We start from the raw sequence: 23,984 nt of genomic DNA, 5'->3' as shown, positions 1-23,984 counted from the left end.
TGGATATTATATTATTTTACAAAGTATTTGACCATGATTGGATATTATATAATTTTACAAAGTACCTGGCCCTAGATTGGATATTATATTATTTTGCAAAGTATTTGACCCTAGATTGGATATTTTATTATTTTACAAAGTATTTGATCCTAGATTGGATAGTATATTATTTTACAAAGTACTTGACCCTAGATTGGGTATTATATTATTTTACAAAGTACTTGATCCTAGATTGGATATTATATTATTTTACAAATCACTTGATCCTAGATTGGATAGTATATTATTTTACAAATTACTTGACCCTGGATTGGATATTATATTATTTTGCAAAGTACTTGACTCTAGATAGGATATTATTGTATTTACAATGTTCTGGGGACCAGATTTATTAGGGTTGGTGTGATGTCCTTCACATTAATGAGTGAACATTCCAACTGTCTATAGCACAGTTTATTTTCCCTCTTCAGCTGCTGATCCATGCAGATCCTCACCTTGTGATTCTAATGCATCATGCATTGCAAATGGTACAATTGAATACAACTGCACTTGTAACTATGGTTACCAAGGTGATGGGTGGTCATGTGACCCAGTGGACAACTGTCAGAAAGATAATGGTGGTTGCCCAGCCAATACTACAGTTTGTATTTACAATGGACCAAAACAGGCAAGAATATTTCATATTTTTGTGATAACTGATTGCATTAATCTTTTTATTGGATTTCAAATGTGAGTTGTATTTTGGTAAGTTGTTTCGACTTGTCATGATGATGTTGAATAACATAGCAGTATTAAAATATCTGTGCCAGAAGTTATGGTAGTTAACCATATATGTCAAAATGTAATTAATTTTGTAAATTAACGAAAATTGTCAGTCATCTTCTCACACTTAATTATTACCTATATAACTTGGCAACCTACCATATATACTTGCTGTAAGTTGAGTACAACTGCAAACAACAAAGATCCTGATCTCCATATGATGATGAGATCTGGGGGTGTACAAGTTGCAGTGTGACTTGTCTCATAATTGAGTATAGATTTTTGTTACATGTTGCTATATCTTTTATGAGGTAGAATTGAATGTGTTAATATGCCTTGCATATTTTTCATTTTCTTGTGAACTTGTATAGTCATTACCCATGTTGTGGTATCAAACCTCTTTGCATTTATTTTCCTGGCATTTTCCTCAGAGTAATGTTGTGATTCAAATGTTATTGAGATTTATTTTATTTGTGTATTGGATATTTGTGTTTTTGTTTGTCCCCTTGGAACCATTAGGAAAAGGGAAATTCAAATGCTGGCTGATTATATAAAATTAATTTTGGTGGGAATTCCTGCCATAAGAAGCTGAAATGTTTTTGTAATACATACTTAACTAATGGGTACATTAAGGCTAAGGTCTTGCATACCAGACTTGCATATATCTTTCTAAAATAATCATTTTCAGATTGAATGCCAGTGTAAACCTGGATATGCCCAGTATGTGAATGGGTTTGGCTGTGAGCTTCAAGATATGTGCTTCAATGTTACCTGTCCAAAGCATTCTTCCTGTAAGACAACAGGACCACAAGAGTATGAGTAAGTTGATCATATGGCGGTGTACAATTACTAAATGTTTAAGGATTCCTGAGGGATTTTGTATTTTCTGATGCCAGACTATATGTTGCTTTGATTAAACATGTTCAGATGTCGGAACCCTACTTGACGAAGTTGACGGAGCCATATGCTAATCATGTCTGTCCATTTGTCAGCAGTTTGTTTTCTGCAAGATACCCTTACTGGAAATTGTTGGATTTTAACCAAATTTTGGTATGCAGTTTTATATTAATCAACCCTCAAGGCATCTAGTTTCTAACCATCGATGTTGTCATTTAGAGCTGTTATGGATCCCGATTTCCTGTTGTCCCAGCTTTTGTTTCCAGGGATTTTTGAAGATCAATCAAATCTGGCATGCAGCTTTATATTAATGAGACCCCGAATGAGTTACAGCCATCCACAAACTTCATTTACTGGAGTTTTGTCCTCCAGATTGTCCATATACCTAATTTTGCAACTTATCTTCAGCCATATTAGCCATGAAACATTATATTGACGAGACCTTGATTTTATTTTCTAGCATTCAAAACACCATTTTGAAACCATGAAATGGGTACCTTTAGCAATGAAATGAAAATGGAATGCAGAGCAAATAAAAACATGAATCAAACTAAATGCAGAATGAACCCAAATGAAATGCAAAATGAATGCAGAGGAATCGTGTAAGCATTAGGAAAAAATGGAGAGCATAAATGCACAGTGCAGAATAATGAATTTTTTTTCTTCAAGCTGCCGAATCTGTTCTAAATCTGAAAATTAACCTGAGAAATTCACACTTCCATTTAAAAGAGGGGTAAATGTTCTGATTATAGGAGGGATTCAGTGAAGAAATAAAGGAATTGGTTGAAAATATGATGTGCAGTTTTCTGGCTATTAGTTGATTATTTTGGCACAATTTTAGAACATGCCATATAACCCATAACTGTACATTCTAGAATCCTAAAACTGATGTTGAATGTCCAGATTAGTCCATAATAATCCAGAACAGTCCATGGTGGTCCAGAATAGTCCATGGTAGTCCAGATTCTTGTCATCCTATACCAGCTATGATAATGTTATTGCCTAGGCAGATATAAATAATATGAACTGATGATGCCCTAGCCATTTGTGCAATGGATATTTTGAATGAAATAAGAAATCAGAACTGCTGCTAACTTTTTTACAACAATATATTTTATGCATTGATTGGAGTTGTGATTATATTTTTGTTGTTCAGTGTTGTCTTGTGCATTTTATGCATTTGCTTTTTTATTGAAGCACACTTTCTATAACAGAACATACTAAAGCAAATATCTTCACTCTTTTAAATCTCACGAAGCAGAATACCCAACTTCATTAAATGTTTTTCTTTTCAATCCAGTGAAGTGCAAACAGAAGGAAATAAATTAATTTCAAATGCAAAAATGAAGTACAAATAGAAGAAAATAAATGTGATTCAGTAAAATTACAAATTTCAGGGTCTGAACAGTTATTTTCCTAGATTGTCCATCCTCATGACTTTAGTCAGCTGCATTAATTTACGAAGGATTGCTAGACGATTAAAAGCAAATTTGGCATGTATCTTCATAATGAAGGGCTCATGGTGGAGTTCAGTTTTCACTGTTCCACATTGCCATTTGGATGGGTTATGATTCCTTGTAGCCCATCTTCCTGTATTTTTTTTCTGCATCATTACTTTACCAAATATTTTTGGATTTCAACCAAATTTGTCAGGCATGTCAGTTTTGATGAAGTCGTTTTTTGAGTTTGAATTACAGATACAAAAGTTAAGCCTCTTGATTATTCATGTGCCTGGTTTACCTGGTATACAATATTACAAAGACCAAGAATTGTTTGATTTGGCATACAGCTTTATGTTCATGAAATCTTGAATGGGTTTGATATTTAGCACTCCACAGCATCGTTTACAGGAGTTATATACCTTGATTATCTGACTTCTGAATTAGGATTCTGCAACACATCTTTACCAAGGTTTGTTGAATTTCAAGAAAATTTGGCATGTAGTTTTATATGGATTAGACCTTGAATGAGTTGAATTCGTGCATTCCATGTCATTTACAGGCCCCTGATTATGAGTGCCAGACTGGTTTATGCCGTATTGTTTTGCCAAGGATTGATGGATTTCAACCACATTTGACATACAGATATATATTGATGAGACCTTGACTGAATTTGATTTCAGGATTTCCCCAATTGTATGTAGATTAATTATGGCCCTGTAAGATTTGAGCTACTGTTATCCCCTAATTGAGTTGGAACTGTATGCTTTGGGTGGTTGGTCAGATACATAGATCAAGATTGTTTTCACTGTTCAACAAATAAAATGTAAGATCATTATAACTTAGAACTTCCAAAATTGTCTGAACTTCTGCTGGGCATTTTATATTTTCCAATCTGGTTCCCCATTGATAGAGATTTTCAGCAAGCATCATTTCCCTTTTGTATTCCTTTTCACACATAAAAAATCCTATTCTGCCTTTAGTTTTAATAGAGTGAAGCAAGTTTGAATATCAATACTTGCTTCATTGGAAGTACATCTGGCTTTATTACATGTTTTACTTCAATAATTATATTGTCTGTAGCTTTTTATGTCATATAGTAGGTAGGGACCTTGGATGCATATAGTGGTCATTTTGAACTGCCCCCATGCTATAGCTATCATGAAGTAACGTTGTTGTTGTTGTTGTTGTGGGGTTTAACGCCATTTTTCAACACACGATAGGCTATACATGGCGGCCAGTATTAATGGTGGAGGAAGAACCCGGGAAAACCCCGGAAAGAACCACCGACCCACGAGAAGCTACTGGCAAGCTTTCTCACATACCCACATTGGCTGAATCTTAGACTCGAACCGCCGCAGACAGAGGTGAGATGGCAGTGATCCGTAACGAAGAGCGCTTTAGACCACTCGGCCACTTGGGGCCCCATGAAGTAACGTAATTGATGTTATGATGATTTGTTGACATGACATTACTGCTTCTAGTTTCAAAATGATTGCTTCATAGTTTTTTTGTTTCATTCAGAAGTTTGTAATTAAATAAATAATTGAAAGATCAGGTATTTGATTGTTAAAATGCTGTCAGGTATTATTTTCAGTGTTTTTCTTTCAATAATTAGATAATGTGCCACGGAATGCCTTCAGAGAAACTGCTGTTTATAGCAAATTTTGGAGTCATTGAATGTATTGTGATGATGTGCCTCAGCTGGTTTGATCTGGTAGTTGTAACTGGTAAACAATTTTACTGGGTGATGTTTAAGTACATGCAGTCACATGGTTGCCATGAATTATGCAGCGTTCCCTGACTACAAGGCCCTTAATCACAATACCATTCCTTCATCCATTCTGGTTAGAAGACTGGTGTGGTCATGAATTCCATTTCATAATGTACTAGTGAAATTAGGTTGGATTAGGGATACTACTGACGATATACACACTTGGGCAATACTGTTGAAAACATCTCATGGGAAACAACTTTTAGGGTGATAATTAGATGTATTTTTTATGTCTAGCAAGCAAGATTTGCTCCAAGACAGAAAAAAGATGTGCACCTGTCCTATAATTTTTGTTATTGGTTTTGAAACTCCTCATTGATTCTTGACCCTTTTTTACAGGTGTATTTGCGGTGACGGTTATAGTGGTAGATATGGACAGTGCAATGGAAACATACTCCAGGTATTTCTTAAGAATTGCTCTGTTAAGAATTTAATTTTTAAGTATCAGCAAAGGTAGTGCCTGTATATTCTGTCATTTTAGTGTTGGTATAAATTGTCCCTCTCATGTGCAATATAAAGCAGACCGTCATTCAGATCTGACCCTGGGTGGCAAGACTAGATAGAATCAGTATGGATAAGAGTTACTATTGACTACATTTATCAAAATAAATTATCTGATTCACAGATTGATGGAAATAATGCTGGATCATTCTTTTTATTGACAAAGTTATAAATGATGAGTGAAATTTTTTAGCATTATCCATCACTGCTTTCACAGTTCTTCATTGATGTCATCTACGCGAATCATAAAAGGCCTAATTTATAACAGGATTTATTTGTGGTAAAAGCACATGTAAATGATATACAATGGCAAAAAGAATTTTAAGAACTAATAATAACTTGGTATGCCTTCTTTTTCAAGAGATACTCGAACATAGAGAAATCTAATGACTGAATCAAGTTTCATGCATGTGGGATGAAAATCGACATGATGGCTTGTACAAAACCATGTTATATAAATTTTATTCAAGCGTAAATAGTGTTTTTTATTTGAAGAAGCTTGTAATAAGTTTGTTTCAAACCTATGATAGCGGTTTTTTAATCAGTTTTTCAAGCCACAGTTAATTCTCTTTGTTGGCACATTTTATTTTAGGTTTTGTTATTCTGTTAGACCCATGCGTACATATTTGACTGTGGCATGGATTATATTTTCTTGTTGCAGACCCTATATGACCTAAACAAGGAGGATCCCGAGCTTATGGGTCAGCTTGACCTTATTATTAAGATGATAGAGACGTATTACAAACCTGAGATGATGAATGCTGTACCCATTACCGTCTTTGCTCCAAATAACAATGGATTTCGCACCTTGCCTACGTTAAATGTAAGTGTAGTGGTTGTCTTGATGTTATGGGCATTACTTGCCAGTGGAAAGAGACTTCAGTCTTGTGAGGATCATTCACTCAGCAGTCATGCTGTTCTAAAGTTTCCTTAACTTTGTCAGAGAGTTTTAAGAAACCTAAAACATGATGTGAAAACACATTTGCTGATAAACGTTTGGATATGATTTGCAATACACTTACTTTTCCTTTGCTGTTTTATTATCTTTGATACAAACACATTACACTGATCTAAGTTTATATTTTAACAATAGAAATGTGGCAGCCTGTATCTGTAAGTTCTTTTGGAGGGAGGGGGATAAATACAGGTTTATAACAAATGTGCATTGCTAGTCTCTTTTTTTTGGTTATCAACTGTAACTTGATTGCCTGCTCTCTTTGCCCACTGGATGGTGCATATATGGAGCTCATTTCCACTTTTGCTTTCCGAGACTTGCTCTTTTCTATGTAGCCAAATCTCTTTGTACCTTTAAGTTCCATGTTCCTCAACTTCCAGACACCCATCCATTGGACAGTTTTAACAGGAAAATCCTTTTTACTTTGAGTCAAATTCTTGCATTCATGCAGAAACTTAGACTAGGTAATTTTGTGAGGGAGAATACTTAAAACATTGAATTTCATTTGGGAAGCACAAGACGCTTATTTAGCTTAGCCAAGCAGGATCAAGTTTAACTGCTGGGGCCCCAAGTGGCTGAGTGGTCTAAAGCACTCTCTGTTACAGATCACTGCCATCTCACCTCTGCCTGCGTGGGTTCAAGTCTTTGATTCGGCCAATGTGGGTATGTGAGAAAGCTTGCCAGCAGCTTCTCGTGGGTTGATGGTTCTTTCCGGGCTTTTCCTGGGTTCTTCCTCCACCATTGATACTGGCCGCCATGTATAGCCTGTCATGTGCTGAAAAATGACATTAAACCCTATAACAATAATCTAACTGCCAAAAATTAACCCACACCTATCCAGGTTTGAGTTACACATCATATTTCCATGCTTTCTTAATAACTATTCTGGAAAATCTCTTTGTATGACACTTTTTCAAATGGTACCAAACTGTCTATGGATCATTTCAACTTTGACATTTTTCTGCTACTTACACCCAAATTATCCTTGCCTCTTCATCTGTCTGACCATTATCCCAATTAAAAATCAGTCACGCACCAAACAGAAACATGAAGTCATTTCAGGATAGCAATCATGGTAGGGCCTAGCCCATTCATCAGTGTTAATTGTTTCATGTCATGCTGACTGCAACAAGATTCACTCCGTTATATGTTGTAATAATATCTTAACAAATTCACACTGCTGCATTGGCATTAATGTTGTACCCATATTAGCAGTAACTTCTCCCTTTGGTGCTCTGGTTAATTATTTTCCGGTAATGCATTATTACATTAAAATTGTCAACAGTCACAGGTACTTATGTTTTCTTGTAAATGTCTAACTCATTCAAATTTGATACCTTTATGCCAGCAATAAAAATGGTGTTTGGTTCAATGCCTGCACATCATAATACCAGTACATGTACATTGAAGATATCAACTTGCACTGAAAACAGTACATCCCTTCCTTTTGAATCAATAATATCTCTCAAATACTATAAAGAAAATTCAGAAATAATGCTTTTCAAAAATTGTAACACTGTAAAAACTCAGTGGTTGGTTGCTTTGATGTATGTTACCTTAAATATTTAATTTTGTGTTAAGACAAAAACAAAATGAAATTGGGGCCCCGAGTGGTCTAAAGCGCTCTCCGTTACGGATCACTGCCATCTTACCACTGTCTGCGTGGGTTCGAGTCTCGGATTCGGCCACTGTGGGTATGTGAAAAAGCTTGCCAGTAGCTTCTCGTGGGTCAGTGGTTCTTTTCGGGGTTTTCCCAGGTTCTTCCTCCACCATTAATACTGGCCGCCATGCATAGCCTATTGTGTGCTGAAAAATGGCTTTAAACCCTACAGCAACAACAACAACAACAAAATTAAATTGGATTGATAGTGATCTTAGTAAACCTTTATTCAGGATTGTAACCTATGTTAAGATCATTCTTTAATGAATATATGACAGTTATGTTAATATATGCTGGCTATGTGCCTTAGGATTGCTTATATCACTGAAAAACAATAACTAGTAACTCTTGAGCATGTGGGTGATGTAAATCAAACAGCTAAAATGTGATCTGGAAGGATGGTCTGGTCAAACTGATGAATAAAGCAAAATCTACATAAATATGTTTGGGAATAAAGTTGGATATAATTGCCATTAAGCACAATTTGCACTTTATAAATAATGTAGACTATAGTACAGGTTTCTGGTAAACTTGAGGCAGCCAGTGAATTATGAAATCTTTATTTTGCTTTATTTGATTTCATTTTAGAGAAAATGGAAAATATACAGATGCAAAATAATAACAAAAATAATCTTAACAGGTTATAACAGTTTAATGACAATGGTAATTGAATGGGGGCCCAAGTGGCTGAGTGGTCTAAAGTGCTCTCTATTACGGATCACCTCTGTCTGTGTGGGTTCGAGTCTATGATTCGACCAATGTGGGTATGTGAGAAATTTGCCAGTAGCTTCTCGTGGGTCGATGGTTCTTTCCGGGGTTTTCCCGGGTTCTTCCTCCACCATTAATAATGGCCACCATGCATAGCCTAGCGTATGCTGAAAAATGGCATTAAACCTTACAACAACAACAACAACAACAACAACATTTTTTGTGTGTTTATGAGTGTTGGGACACTGAACATATTATGAATTTTACATGTGTATAGTCTTGAAACACAAAATAAAAAAGTTATTTTTTTTCAGATCTTATGACTTAAAGTCACTGTGATAGTTTATGCAAGTAGTATTGAACAGAGTATCAGATTTTCTAATTGATTGCTTTAATGTCATCACAATAGATCAAGTACCTTAATTGGTACAAAATAAGTACATAATGGTAAGTTTTGAAATGTGAAAACAAGCAACCTTTCTGCAAGTTTTCCAGTTTGAATGTTCCCCTTGATGTAATTTCTGTCTTTGACATTGTTACATGTCCAGCTGTCAAGTCTTATTGTTGTAATTGTATATTACCACAGAAGCAAATTGAAAGCTCCATGGACCTTTTGCTTGTTCATAACAAAAAAAATGTTATTTATTGTAAGAGCTAAATATTTCAGACATCAGTTATACCTTCTTAAATATACAGTATTACTTGTATGTTTTTTCCTCAATCATATGATATTGTACCAATGAGAGGCATGATAGAGGTTTGTTTCATTCTTGTATATTTTATATTTTTCTCTTGAATCTGTCGTTAGGGAGCCATAGTAGTTCAGTTGGAGCCATGATAGTTCAGTTGGAGCCATGGTAGTTCAGTTGGAGTCATGGTAGTTTAGTTGGAGCCATGGTAGTTCAATTGGAGCCATGGTAGTTCAGTTGGAGCCATGGTAGTTCAGATGGAATCATGGTAGTTCAGTTGGAGCCATGGTAGTTCAGTTGGAATCATGGTAGTGCAGTTGGAGCTATGGTAGTTCAGTTCAAGTCATGGTAGTTCCGTTCGAGCCATAGTAGTTCAGTTCGAGTCATGGTAGTTAAGTTACAGCCATAGTAGTTCAGTTGGAACCATGGTAGTTAAGTTAGAGTGATAGTGGTTCAATTGAAGTCATGGTAGTTCAGTTGGAGCCATGGTAGTTCATTTGAAGCCATGGTAATTCAATTGGAGACATGGTAGTTCAGTTGGAATCATGGTAGTTCAGTTGGAGTCATTGTAGTGCAGTTGGAGCCATGGTAGTTCAGTTGGAGTCATGGTAGTTCAGTTGGAATCATGGTAGTGCAGTTGGAGTCATTGTAGTGCAGTTGGAGTCATGGTAGTTCAGTTGGAATCATGGTAGTGCAGTTGGAGCTATGGTAGTTCAGTTCGAGTCATGGTAGTTCTGTTCGAGCCATAGTAGTTCAGTTGGAGTCATGGTAGTTAAGTTAGAGCCATAGTAGTTCAGTTGGAGCCATGGTAGTTAAGTTAGAGCCATAGTGGTTCAATTGAAGCCATGGTAGTTCAGTTGGAGCCATGGTAGTTCAGTTGGAGTCATGGTAGTTCAGTTGGAGCCATGGTAGTTCAGTTGGAATCATGGTAGTTCAGTTGGAGTCATGGTAGTTAAGTTGGAATCGTGGTAGTGCAGTTAAACCATAACAGTTCCCTCTGATGAGTTTCAGTAGTAACGAAATCAGTGACTAGGCCATCCCAGCAGATGGGAGGGAATGCCTCCAGATCCATTCACTCATCTTCCCATAGACACAATTTAGTTGTTCATGGACAATTAATCTTGCAAAAGTTGCTCATCCATAAGAACAAATTTCCAACTCAGACAATACAGACAGTGGATTTCTGCACCCCTGTAATGGTGAGTGCCTTGGACCACTCAGCCACCTGGGGCCACTCATGGTCTAGAAAAGAAGTTAAGGGAGACCAGCATTAATAGACAGTGTAGCAACTATGTGCCCCGATCTTTATTTTTTGCCCATTTTCAATATGTGTATGAATTTGCATTCACAAACTAAAATGTCTTTTGCCCATGCGAGTGATATCTTTTTCAATTTCAGTTCCAGAAATGGTTGAATGATTCAGTACAGGCTAGTCAGTTTCTGCGCCAACACACAGTGGTGGGGGAGTTCACATTACAAGATCTGTACAATAGTACAGTGTTTTACACTCTTCAGGGTTCCACAGCTGAACTGATGGCCAGGCCTACTAAAGTAAGACAGCGTAACTGCTGCATAGTCTAAGACTTTAAAAAGTAGCACAGCTATAATTAATTTTGCAAGTCACCAATGCCAAAATTTCCTCTCCATTTATTTGAAGGGGACGAAAGTCATTTTAATGTTAAGAACAGGCAAATATATAGTGGTACAGTAAAAACTTGGATTTGTTGCTACATAATGATCATTGTTTGGATATCTTGGAATTGAAATACCATAAAGATTAAGTGCATCCATAAGGGTCAGTCCAAGACTTGTGGGGCTTGGGGGGTTGCCGTTCTAATTTGGCTTTTAGCAATGTTTAAAACTATTTGAAAAGCTTGGCTGCAGCATGTGTAAGAGTGAAGTCAGGTTGCCTATGACATGTTTGAAATTTTTTTCCAGCTTCCTCAAGCACATAAGTTAACACTGTACAAAGATAGATCTGCCATCCTTTATGATTTGACCATTACAGTCTTATTGAAACAATCTTTAAATTATGGACTGATAATTATCAAATCTGGATAATGACTTCTCACATCTGATCTGGATCTAGTGGAATGCATCTGGGAACTAGTCCAACTTTACAAGATTACCTCATGTTTTAAACTGCAAATATTTTTCATGCAAAATGCCTGCATTATCAAGTTACTGATTTTCTGGAAGTAGCATCCAATGAACAAAAATGTGTTGGAGATGACAAAAGACAATTACCTTTTTAAACAATCAGCACATTAGTATAAACATGAAATATTCATATCCTTTGAGGAGGGTAGGAAGCAGGAATGACAATTTCTGATCTTCATAGCCAGGCCAATATGGGTTAATTTTATATTCTTTTGAAGGCTCATTTCTTAGTATGAGCATTAAGAATCTGCCTAATTTAAAATGTCATACATGTTCCATTTTTGAGGTTGTAGTGGAAATGACTGAAATGTATATAATAAACACTACCAGTAGACTCCATCATTACTGGCTGATCATGCTGGTCATGTGATTATGATAGTGCCGTAACAATGACCAGTATCATTATCATGCAGCAGTGGCCAGGCCAAGACAGGTACAAAAGATAATGCTTATGTGAGTAAATAATTATCCTGGATTATCTTAATTAACATACCCAAGAAGAGGTAAGAACAGGTGTGTTTGAGTAATAATAATAATAATAATAATGACCTTATTTAAAGAGGGTAACACAATTAGCTAAAAACTAATCTACCTTGAGGCCTTCATACAAAAGAATTTATTTATTTTAGCTGCATGTCTGAAGCCACTGGATATATTGGGTTTGGAAGAAGGAAACAGAGTGGGCATTTCTAATCTCAACTGGAATACTATTACAGAGCAGAGTTCCAGAGTATTGGAAACTTTTTTAAAATAACTCATTTGGTTTGGGAATTTTATACTGTTTGGTAGACTTGGATCACAGGTGGGGAGTATTACCAGGTAGCCACACTGGAATAGTGATTGTAAATATTCAGGAGCACTAGTATGGGATATCCCGTACATTAATTTGGCTTCTCTCAAACAGATTTGGTCTTTAAGAGGTAATATTTTTAACCTACCAGGTAAATTTTCCTTGCTTTCTTTCTGGATTGATATTAGCCCAAATGCTCTTTTTTGAAGATGTGCCAGCTTTGCTATATTTTTATTATTTGAATTATCCCATACTTTATTACAGTAGTCTAAATAGGGTTGTATGTTATAAAATAGTTTTCTGTGCCTTTCAGGAAGAAAATGTCGTATCCTACTGAGAACCTATAAACTTGAATTGACTTTTTTACTGATATGTTTGATATGTTCAGTCCATGATAGGTTATTATCTACCAGAACACCAAGTAGTCTATCATGACAGACCATTTGCAAATTTGTATCCTTCCATGATAGACATAGTTTATTACCATCAAGTTTTGTCCTTCTTTGCCGTGTTGAGATAAGTAATATTTTAGTTTAACCAGTATTTACCACCATGCCATTGCATGTGCACCAGTTTTCCAGTTTGTTTAGGGCATTCTGTAAAGAAATTTTGAGTTCTTGCTTTGAGTTTTGGATGTCTGACAATGTTGTGTCATCTGCATAGAGATCTGTAGATGATATTGAGTCTCTTAGTAAAAGTGGTAGGTCATTAATAAATAAAATGAATAGTAATGGACCTAGAATTAAGCCTTGTGGTACTCCATATCTAATTGTTCCAGGTTCAGACAGAACATTATTTATGTAAACATGTTGTGTTCTCTCACTTAAGTAAGAAGTAAACAATCTAATTGTTCTTTCAAAGGTCTGATACAAATGTAGTTTTTGAGTGGTATTATTTCATTTCAAGATGCTTAGAGTGTTTTCTTTTCTAGCAAGGAGAAGTGCTTCGGTTCCGCCTCTTTGGAGACAACAATAAGGCCAAGATTGTGAAGGGAGATATACTGGCATCCAATGGAGTCATCCATGTGATCAATACACTCCTGACCAACCCTCCTGAAGTAACAGGGGACCCAGAGGTATTTGTTACTGTACTGATGTCATAAAGATACAGGATTATTACTTACCTGTTTGTTTTGTTAACATATAAAGATGTATATAATCAAATACAAACAAGCTCAATGAATCTCTCAGACTGAATCGTTGTTTAAGAAAACAAAAGAATGCAAATATACCACCATGTTGGCCAATTCTGCACATTGGATAATTCTGCACAACGATACGTCATTTCTGTAAACATTGGATCACGTGCTACTTTGGGTCAAAAATCCATTTTGTATCAAGAAAGAACAATCATACTTTAATTAAGAAAAGTGATATTCATAAAGTGTACAAAAATATCCAACATTTCGACTCGAAAGGCATATGAAAATATGATTTCTAAATGTCAACATGAAGATCCACTCCGTGACCTTTTTGAACCTGTAACCCAGAAAATCCTATTTACAATGTATCTTTTAGAATCATACAAATAAATACATTATATAAAAGATGGAAATGTATACCTTAAAAAAATTCTGCATCTTAATCCAAGTTTCCAATATTGCAAGAAGTTGTCACAGTTGTACAATATCGTCTGCTACCCAACGTGTCAACTTGCCGCAAGAACTTTATTCTCTAGAAATTCTTTGGCGTATAGTCTGTTTCTAAATTCGTTTGTAATTCTTCCTCATAAACAAGATGCTGTAAACACATTAAATCCTATTCATTGTTGGTTTTCTTCCACATAATATTTTTTTTAAAAAATGTTGAACTTTACTATAAAAAAAATTACAAGATCGGTTTAGTTTTCTTAATATCTCTTGCCATTTATTGGCATTATTATGTTGAATTTTGTAAAACTAGATATAACCTGACCTAACTACTTGACTGAACTGCTGACTTTCATTTCTATATCCCAATGGATAAACATTGCATCTTTTCAAAGCTGTGTGCAGAATTAGGCCAACATGTCGCAAGTAATGAAAAAACGAGGATGTTATTCCCTGTGTCCAAATTAATATTATTTTGAACAGAATATTCTGGTAACAATTATCTCTTTATACATAGTAAACATTGCAATATTTCTATTTTCATAAATCGGTCGAATTTGGTAAGCGTTTTGCATCAGTATTGGAGACGGAAACCTTAGGTACACAGAAATGCCTGACAATATCATACTTATTATATTTATTGAACAATATACAATATACATAATTCTTTCGCTCATCGTGAAGCTTTGCTACTAGGGTCCAGCAGACTTGCTCCAAATAGCAAGAGATTAACTGGGCATTTTGTGAAGATAATCTTGGACAGAATTTTCTTTTCATTTAAGTATATAGACCAGCATGGCTAAATGTAATAACTGCATGCCTGTGGCTTCATTGAAGAGCGCCTGTATTAGAAACTAGAGAGTAGAGTTGTCTAGTTATAATAATAATAATGCTTTATTTATAGAGGGTGATTCATTAGTCAAGGACTATTCTCCCTTGAGGCCCTCTTAAGGAGAGTATAACAATGCACATTATATGAAGATGGCAATAATTACTGTTTATTTTAACATGTTTAGTATTAAAATACTAAATTCCATTATCTGTTAGAAACACATACATGCTCATGATATCTTTTCTTAAATACTCTAATATTTTCAGCAGATTTTACATGTAGTGGAAGCTTATTCCACAGAACTGCACCAGAGTATTGAAAACTCTTTTTAAATTGCTCTGTTCTTGGTTTTGGTATTAGAATGTTTCCATGTGATATTGATCTCAACTGGTATTGTGCTGAAAAAGGCCTGAATAAGTCTTGAAGATACTCTGGTGCAGTTCCATGTAGACATTTATATAAAAGAACTGCCTTGTGAAAATCTATCCTGTCATATATTGTGAACCATTTGAGTTCTGTAAATAATGCTTTTGAGGGATGATCAACAGATGCATCTAAAATTACACGTGCTGCTCGTTTCTGAAGTTTATAAATCCTGTCAAGCTCAGATTTAGCACAGTTTCCCCATACATTAGAACAATAATCCATTGTTGGAAGAATATATGACTTGTAGTATAGATTGCGAGTTTCCATAGGTAAATATTTCTTGATTCTGCTGAGAAGGGCAATTTTGGATGACAGTGTTTTACAAAGCTTATCAATATGGTCATTCCATAATAAATTATTATGTACAGACACACCTACAAGCCTTTCATGTTTGACATTTTCTAATGGATGATTATTTATTGCAAGAGACAGTTTTGGGTTCCCTGACTTGTGTAGCTTTTGTGATGTCCCCAAAATCATACATTTTGTTTTACCTTCATTAATTACCATCCTATTTTGTTGTGCCCAGTTTTGGACTCTGATAAGGTCTGAGTTTAATTTCATTTGGATAACTTCAGTATGAGAACTAGATGTATACAAAGTTGCATCATCTGCAAACAAATCTGTGTTTGTGGATTCATTATTTAATGGTAGATCATTGATATAGATAAGGAAGAGGAGAGGGCCCAAAACTGAGCCTTGAGGGACTCCTGAATGAATAGTGCGAGTTTGAGAGCTAATATTGCCAATGCTTACTTGTTGAGACCTTTAGTTTAGGTATGATCTAAACCAGTTTAAAGAAGGATTGTCAAATCTGTAAAAGTTCAACTTTTGCAGCAGAATTTCATGATCAACAAGATCAAAGGCTTTCTTGAAGTCAAGGAAAACAATCCCAGTCATATGTCCATTATCCATTTCCTTCAGCCAAAGATCAATTAATTTGGTAAGTTCTGTTTGGCACGAGTGGTACTTTCTAAATCCTGATTGAGCTTTATGAAATAGAGAGTATGTTTTGAAAAATTTATAGACCTGAATGGCTACATGCTTTTCAAATAGTTTTGACAATACAGGTAGAATTGATATTGGTCTGTAATTTCCTGGATCCTCCTTTTCTCCTTTCTTAAAGATAGGTGTAACCTTTGCACATTTCAATGTTTCTGGAAAATTACCACTCATTATACTTAAATTTATGATATGCGTTAGTGACTTTGTTATTACTGGTGCAGCAATTTTAAGAATTCGTGGACCAATACCATCCAATCCAGAGGATTTATTAATATTAACCATAATTAGCATATCAAAAACATCAGCTTCACTAACATTAGCTACTGAAAAATAATTTTCATCAGGAATTTTAGCTTTTATAAATAATAGAGGAGCATCAAGTTCAATTGGGATATTAGTCTGGTTCTGAATACTCTTACTGGAGATGCTTATGAAGAAATTGTTGAACATTTCCACAATGTCTTGTACAGATGTTGCTATATCATCATTTTGCTTAAGTCTAGGGGGAAGGCAACTGTTCTTGCGTGGGTTCAGCTCTTTTTGATGCTTCCACAATGTTTTGGTACTCTTACTTTCATTAATAGCCTGTTTATAGTAGTTCTCTTTTGCCTTATCTATCAGGTACTTAGTTTTATTTCTCCACTTTCTGTAGCTTTTCATGTCTTTTTTCTTGTGGAAATTATCTCTTAGGTGCCTAGCCTCATTGATCTCAGGGGTAATCCACTTGGGTGTAATTTGGTGTTTAACCCTTTTTGTTTTAATTGGGGCATGCTTATCAGGGTATGGCCGCTTTATAAGAATGGTAATATAAGTTTTGATATTTACCACATTCAAAAACTTATAAATCTGTAATATTAATGGCTGGAAATTAAATAATCATCACGATTAATTTAACTGAGGGCATCTTTAGCATAGAATTCTTGTATGTTTGCTGTTTGAAATTTTTAAAAAAAATCTTGGCAGTTTCTATGCATATAACATACAATGAATTTTTTAAATTGGGTCTGGAAATGTGCGGAAGCTTGCACTTTTCATAAGCTTACTAATTGCACAAGTTTGCAAGAAATGCAAGCTTGCAGATGCTGGAATTTTTTTAAAATCAGAAATGTACCATGTTTGTGCAAGTTTGCACAAGGTAACAAATATTCATGGGCAAGCTTATTTTGATGGTACAAGCTTGATACAATCTTGTAATTAGCTTGTAGCAAGCTTATTTTGATGGTACAAGCTTGATACAATCTTGTAATTAGCTTGTAGCAAGCTTATTTTGATGGTACAAGCTTGATACAACCTTGTAATTAGCTTGTAGCAAGCTTATTTTGATGGTACAAGCTTGATACAACTTTAGACATTTCAAAGCTTAAGTGCTTAAGTCCTCATTGTTATTATTATTTTAATCATTATAGAAGAATTAAAGATTAAATGTAACTAAGATATATTTTGGGATTGAAGGCTTCTTAAGCCTATTATTTGTATGTTGCAAGGAACCTAGTAAGCTGACATCCACTTCCCACCTTGTTCTACCTTTAGAAAAAAAAAGAGATTTTCTACATTTAAGGGGAATGAACAAATTAAATTGAAAGTAGGCTGTGCAGATGTTATATTTAGATGTCAGGTCAATTGTTTGGCATGACTTTCAATTTTTAGTGTGAATTACATAATTGTGTGTCCTAAAATGGACACTGGTACATTTAGCTCTGGCCTAAAATAGACTTGCTACATTTAACCAAAAATTGTCCTAAAATAGACCCTGCTACATTTAGCCATGTGTCCTAAAATAGACCCTGCTACATTTAGCTGTGTTCTAAAATAGACTTGCTACATTTAGCCATGTATCTTAAAATAGTCCTGCTACATTTAGCCATGTGTCCTAAAATAGACCTTGCTACATTTAGCCATGTGACAATAATTGTGTCCTGACAATAATTGTGTCCTAAAAGAGACCTTGATACATTTACCTGACAATAATTGTGTGTCCTAAATTAGACCATGGTACATTTAGATGACAATAATTGTGTGTCCTAAAATAGACCTCATTAAATGTGAATATAGACCATAGATGCCACTAAAACACTTGTGTGTTCATTAGTACTTTCAAGGCTGGACTATTGTACCTCAATTCTGTCTGGTTCATCTCAATATCTGCTCCACAAACTTCAAAAAGTTCAAAACACAGCTGCTCAGATCATACTTAGAGTACCACGATCAGAGCACACTTCCCCGCTGCTCTGTACCCTACACTGGCTATCCATTCGATCCAGAATCAAACACAAAATTTGTTCTCTGTGCTACATTTCACTGATGGACTCCAGTCCAACATACCTATCCGACCTCATCCATGTGTACACACCAGCAAGATAATTACTCTCCTTTTCTGACAATCGTACACTCATTAATCCCACTATGAAAACAAAGTCATATGGACAATGTTCTTTTGCATACCAGGGCCCAGCAACATCGGATGAATTGCCCACTGAACTTAGACACAAAGCCACAGTGATCCCATTCAAGAATGCTTTCGACTGCAAGAACAAACTTAAAGACCTAATAATGTTTCCTACCTGAAATATTTTCAGCATGTTTTTTATATTTTCTAATTTCACGGTGTCTGTTTTTTGTAATCATATCATTATATACGTTTTGTTATGTTATAGGTGTTGTCTAATGTTGTCAAACGCTTAGAGCTTCTAAAGATTAGGTACTATACAAAGTCCTCATTATTATTGTTATTATTTAACTGACAATAATTGTGTGTCCTAAAATCTAAAATAGACCCTGCTTCATTTAGCCATGTGACATAAGTTGTGTCCTGACAATAATTGTTTCCTAAAATAGACCTAGGTACATTTACCTGACAATAATTGTGTGTCCTAAAATAGACCCTGGTACATTTAGCTACAATAACTGTGTCCTAAAATAGATCCGGGTACATTTAGCTGACAATCATTGTATGTCCTAAAATAGACCCTGGTACATTTATCTGACAATAATTGTGTGTTCTAAAATAGACCCTGGTACATTTAGCTACAATAATTGTGTGTCCTAAAATAGACCCTGGTACATTTATTTGACAATAATTGTGTGTCCTAAAATAGACCCTGCTACATTTAGCTACAATAATTGTGTGTCCTAATATAGACCCTGGTACATTTAGCTGACAATAATTGCGTGTCCTAAAATATAGACCCTGGTACATTTAGCTAAAATAATTGTGTGTCCTAAAATAGACCCTGGTACATTTAGCTGACAATAATTGCATGTCCTAAAATGGACCCTGGTACATTTGGCTGACAATAATTGTGTGTCCTAAAATAGACCCTGCTAGATTTAGCTACAATAATTGTGTGTCCTAAGATAGACCCTGGTACATTTAGCTGATAAAAATTGTGTGTCCTAAAATAGACCCTGCTACATTTAGCTGACAGTAATTGTGTGTCCTAAAATAGACCCTGCTACATTTAGCTACAATAATTGTGTCTTAAAATAGATAATGGTACATTTAGCTGACAAATATGGATATTGCAGATATTTTTGAACAGTGAGACACGAAGAATATGCTGTTTTCGAATTGCAAAAATTAAATTCAGTACTTAAAGGTATATCAGATACTTATGTTTTCTTGGTGTCCACCTAATTATGACATTTGAAAATTTCTTGGACATTGTTGAGGTAAGGTACATGTACTTTGCCAGGCTAAATTAAATTGACCAAGATAGTGTTCTGTTACAGGAACTTGTAATGATTATTTTGGACTATGTAATTATAAATATTTATTAATGTAAAACTCCTTTGTGAAATATTTATATAGGCACGTAGGCATAGAAACATTGTTAGAAAATTAGAAATGTGATTGTAGACCATAGGTGCCCCACCCAAGTGCACGAAGTAAATTGAATGCAAAACTTAAATGGTTAGTGATGGACTGATGTTTGGGCAGATGGACAGACAAACAAGTAACATGGTATGCCCCATCTCTGTTGTGATGGAGAATAAAATGTTCTTCTAAATTTCAGTCATCAGTTCTGGAGATCATCATCAATAATGGAAGATATCGCCGCTTCACCACTTTTATTTCAGTGAGTTGACACTTTGAAATTATACTACTTTTCTATCACAGGACTCATAATATTTCTTTAATTGTTTAGAACTAGAGTAATTTTATTCAGAATTAAAACCTAAATCTTATAACTTAAAATTTAAAAAAGTGAATTATTAATATATAAGTATGTTTTTTCAATAGTTTTATGTATTTTTTATTTATCTGTGCCTTGCTTTCTCATTCCCCTTGATGCGTGATCCTGTGAAGTGTAACTTTTTTTTATCAGTTTTTCTATTCATCACTCTTATCAGTCAGCTTGTCATTTGTAACTTTGCTCCTAAAAGTTGTTTTCTTAACTCTAGTATTGTATGTAAATTCCTGATGCTGTTTCAAGAAAGGTAGTGACCTTTTTTAAGAAAGCTTGTTTTATTTTAAAAATGGTCATTTAAAGTTTAAATTGAATTCATACAATTGTTTTTCATGGTTGAAAATTAAGGTGCAGTGTAGTAAATGCATAAATCTTTAATATGCAGAAATTTTATATCACAAAATTTGCAGTAAATACAAAATTTAAAAAGTTGTATGATGTGTAATTTTTTAAAAATGATTTATGATTGGTTGACACTTCTATTTTTAGGCGGCAGGCTTAGAAAACCTGTTTTTGAAAGACAACATTACAGTTTTTGCCCCTACTAACAATGCGTTTGATAGTCTGCCAGTGGGGGCACAGGAGCATTTGCAAAAACCAGAGGTAAGAGCACAGATGAGCAGGAGAGATATTATTTCTAAAATTTTTCACATTGTAGTAATTGATTTTAAAGACAGTAATTTTTTCAAATGTTTTTTTTAATTGTTTTACATTGTTTAACCCTTTACCTCATGCAAGCACCTTTGCATGTTTCTACTGCATTCTTATGGAAGTGCCTTTTGATGCCTTTACACCATGCTCTTGGAAGCACCTTTCGATGCCTGCTGTAAACATCAGCCATTCTGAGCGGGTTTTCGTAGTGCCACCTTCAGGGGAAACCTCCTATTAGATACTATATTCACTGGTGTGAATGACCATTACATCTGATCATGTGGTCGCTGTTTAAGATCTGGTAGAAATCTGCTATTTAAAGTAACTGGGTTATATTCTCCAGTCTCCAAAACGGAGGCCGCAGATTTTGTTCAGTACTTACTTGAGTTTTCATGATTAGAATCACAACTATAAAAGCTTCAATAACTTAAGAAAAGGCTCTGATATTGATGTAGGCAGCAATTAGTTTTTATAAATTATAAAATTCAGATGACTTAGTGATGTAGACACAGACAAAAAAAATTTTAAATTTCGAGTATGAGAAATGGCAGCTACGGTTGGTCATGCTGCTTCACTGACATGATGGTGAATGAGTTATCTCAAGATTTTGAAGCGCATAAAAAATTCTTCCATGAAAAATAATTATACAGCTATAACAATTGGATTTTACTCTGAAATCTTTCTATACATAATATATCTGTACCAAAAATGTAAAATGGTTAAAAATGATGTTTACCATAACATTGTTTACCAGTTAACAGGCAGGCCTTTAGTTATGGAGTCGAAGAGGTAACAGGTGTTCTATATTGTTACATGTATATTGAAGAACTAAAAAGCCATATTCACTATGAGGGTTAATAGAAACATGCCATATTTATTGTGTAATGTTAAATTTTTATCGTGTCTATTTCAATTCTTACAATATTATTGAAAGAATAATGCTTAAGAAATATGTTCATTGATGTTACCATGTAAAGAAAAGCAGAGCAATCTATGGAAAATGTTCATTTACCATGTAAGTTTAATATATTTATTTGTTATTGATTTTTTATTATATGCACTTTAGAGAAAGAGCAGTGATAATATTGTTATTGTCCCCATGTATCTGTCTGTCTGATGACAAAGTTCACTATATCTTCTCTTACATATTTTCGAGGATTTATTAAAAATTTTGTTAGCAAGAATAAATGCTTGGCATCCTCTGGTCCTTTATGGAAAAATGTTTTGATTTTTTTTAAAATTAGGCAGAATTTTGAGAAATCAGCTTGTTGTCATTGATTATTCAAAATACTTGAAGGAGTTTATTGAAACTTTATTAGTTAAATAATTATTCAATTGATATAAATATTTTCTATTTGGGTAATTTTATATTTTGAGAAGTTACATCTTAGGAAGTCATTGATGCCTCTGCAGAGCTTGAAGAACTTCACTGAAACTTTGTAGCTTTAAATGTTGGTTAGGGTAGATGTGTGTTTTAATAATAATAATGACTTTAATTAGGGAAGGCAACTCAATTTGTTACAGGAACTAATCTACCTTGTGGCCTTCTGTTATGTACAATGTATACATTATGTTGTTATGAGTCTATGCTCTTAAAATAAATAACGAAAGGTGTGAGAAGAAACAAGCTTTGTAGAATTCAACAAATAATTTTTTTCCCTAGAATACAAAGTGAAATGAAAAAAAAAGAACTTACAGTATTGCAGATTAGATCCCGTAATAATCCTAGAATTACAGACACAAGTTCTAATAATAAAATTCTGAAGAAACTTTACTTGAAATCCAAGTAGAATCCATTGCTGTAGGTGTCGATGTGCCTGTGGATGGCTGGAAAAGTGGTAATGTACAAACAGTCTTTTGTTGAAACATGGTAATAAAATCCAAGAAGAAATCCTTATTTGAAATTTCAGCTCAACTTCAAGTCTCTATTTCCAAGAATGTTATCAGAGCACATGTACGAGATTATGCATACTGTTGACTGCATGTACATCTAATTGAAACAATTTACAGATGCCACATGTACATGAATATACATGCCATTGACTGCATGTACATCTAATTGAAACAATTTACAGATGCCACATGTACATGAATATACATGCCATTGACTGCATGTACATCTAATTGAAACAATTTACAGATGCCACATGTACATGAATATACATGCCATTGACTGCATGTACATCTAATTGAAACAATTTACAGATGCCACATGTACATGAATATACATGCCATTGACTGCATGTACATCTAATTGAAACAATTTACAGATGCCACATGTACATGAATATACATGCCATTGATTGCATGTACATCTAATTGAAACAAGTTACAGATGCCACATGTACATGAATATACATGTCATTTACTGCATGTACATCTAATTGAAACAATTTACAGATGTACATAAATATGCATGTCGTTGACTCCATGTACATCTAATTGAAACAATGTACAGATGCCACATGTACATGAATATACATGCCGTTAACTGCATGTACATCTAATTGAAACAATTTACAGATGTACATAAATATGCATGTCTTTGACTGCATGTACATCTAATTGAAACAATTTACAGATGCCACATGTACATGAATATGCATGCCATTGACTGCATGTACATCTAAATGAAACAATTTACAGATGCCACATGTACTTGAATATGCATGTCGTTGACTGCATGTACATCTAATTGAAACAATTTACAGATGCCACATATACATGAATATACATGCCATTGACTGCATGTACATCTAATTGAAAAATGTTACAGATGCCACATGTACATGAATATACATGCCATTGACTGCATTTACATCTAATTGAAACAATTTACAGATGCCATATGTACATGAGTATACATGTCGTTAACTGCCTGTACATCTAATTGAAACAATTTACAGATGCCACATGTACATGAATAAACATGCCATTGACTGCATGTACATCTAATTGAA

At 34.6% G+C, this 23,984-nt stretch overlaps 1 protein-coding gene across 1 annotated transcript in view; it reads left to right on the top strand.

Annotated features, from left to right (window-relative positions):
- LOC149788414 (stabilin-2-like) overlaps nt 1-23,984 on the top strand; it is a 495,609-nt gene that overhangs the window by 15,239 nt on the left and 456,386 nt on the right. Inside the window, exons 6-13 of the mRNA XM_089974375.1 lie at nt 471-667; nt 1,451-1,581; nt 5,212-5,272; nt 6,035-6,196; nt 10,784-10,936; nt 13,267-13,410; nt 20,200-20,262; nt 20,863-20,976. Of these exons, the coding sequence (XP_089830501.1) occupies nt 471-667; nt 1,451-1,581; nt 5,212-5,272; nt 6,035-6,196; nt 10,784-10,936; nt 13,267-13,410; nt 20,200-20,262; nt 20,863-20,976 (1,025 nt within the window). The remainder of the gene's footprint in view (nt 1-470; nt 668-1,450; nt 1,582-5,211; nt 5,273-6,034; nt 6,197-10,783; nt 10,937-13,266; nt 13,411-20,199; nt 20,263-20,862; nt 20,977-23,984) is intronic.

The sequence above is a fragment of the Sinohyriopsis cumingii genome, chromosome 11 (assembly GCF_028554795.1).
Source record: "Sinohyriopsis cumingii isolate HCF-2022 chromosome 11, ASM2855479v2, whole genome shotgun sequence".
Lineage (NCBI taxonomy): Eukaryota > Metazoa > Mollusca > Bivalvia > Unionida > Unionidae > Sinohyriopsis > Sinohyriopsis cumingii.
This window is presented reverse-complemented; position numbering and strand designations above follow the sequence as displayed.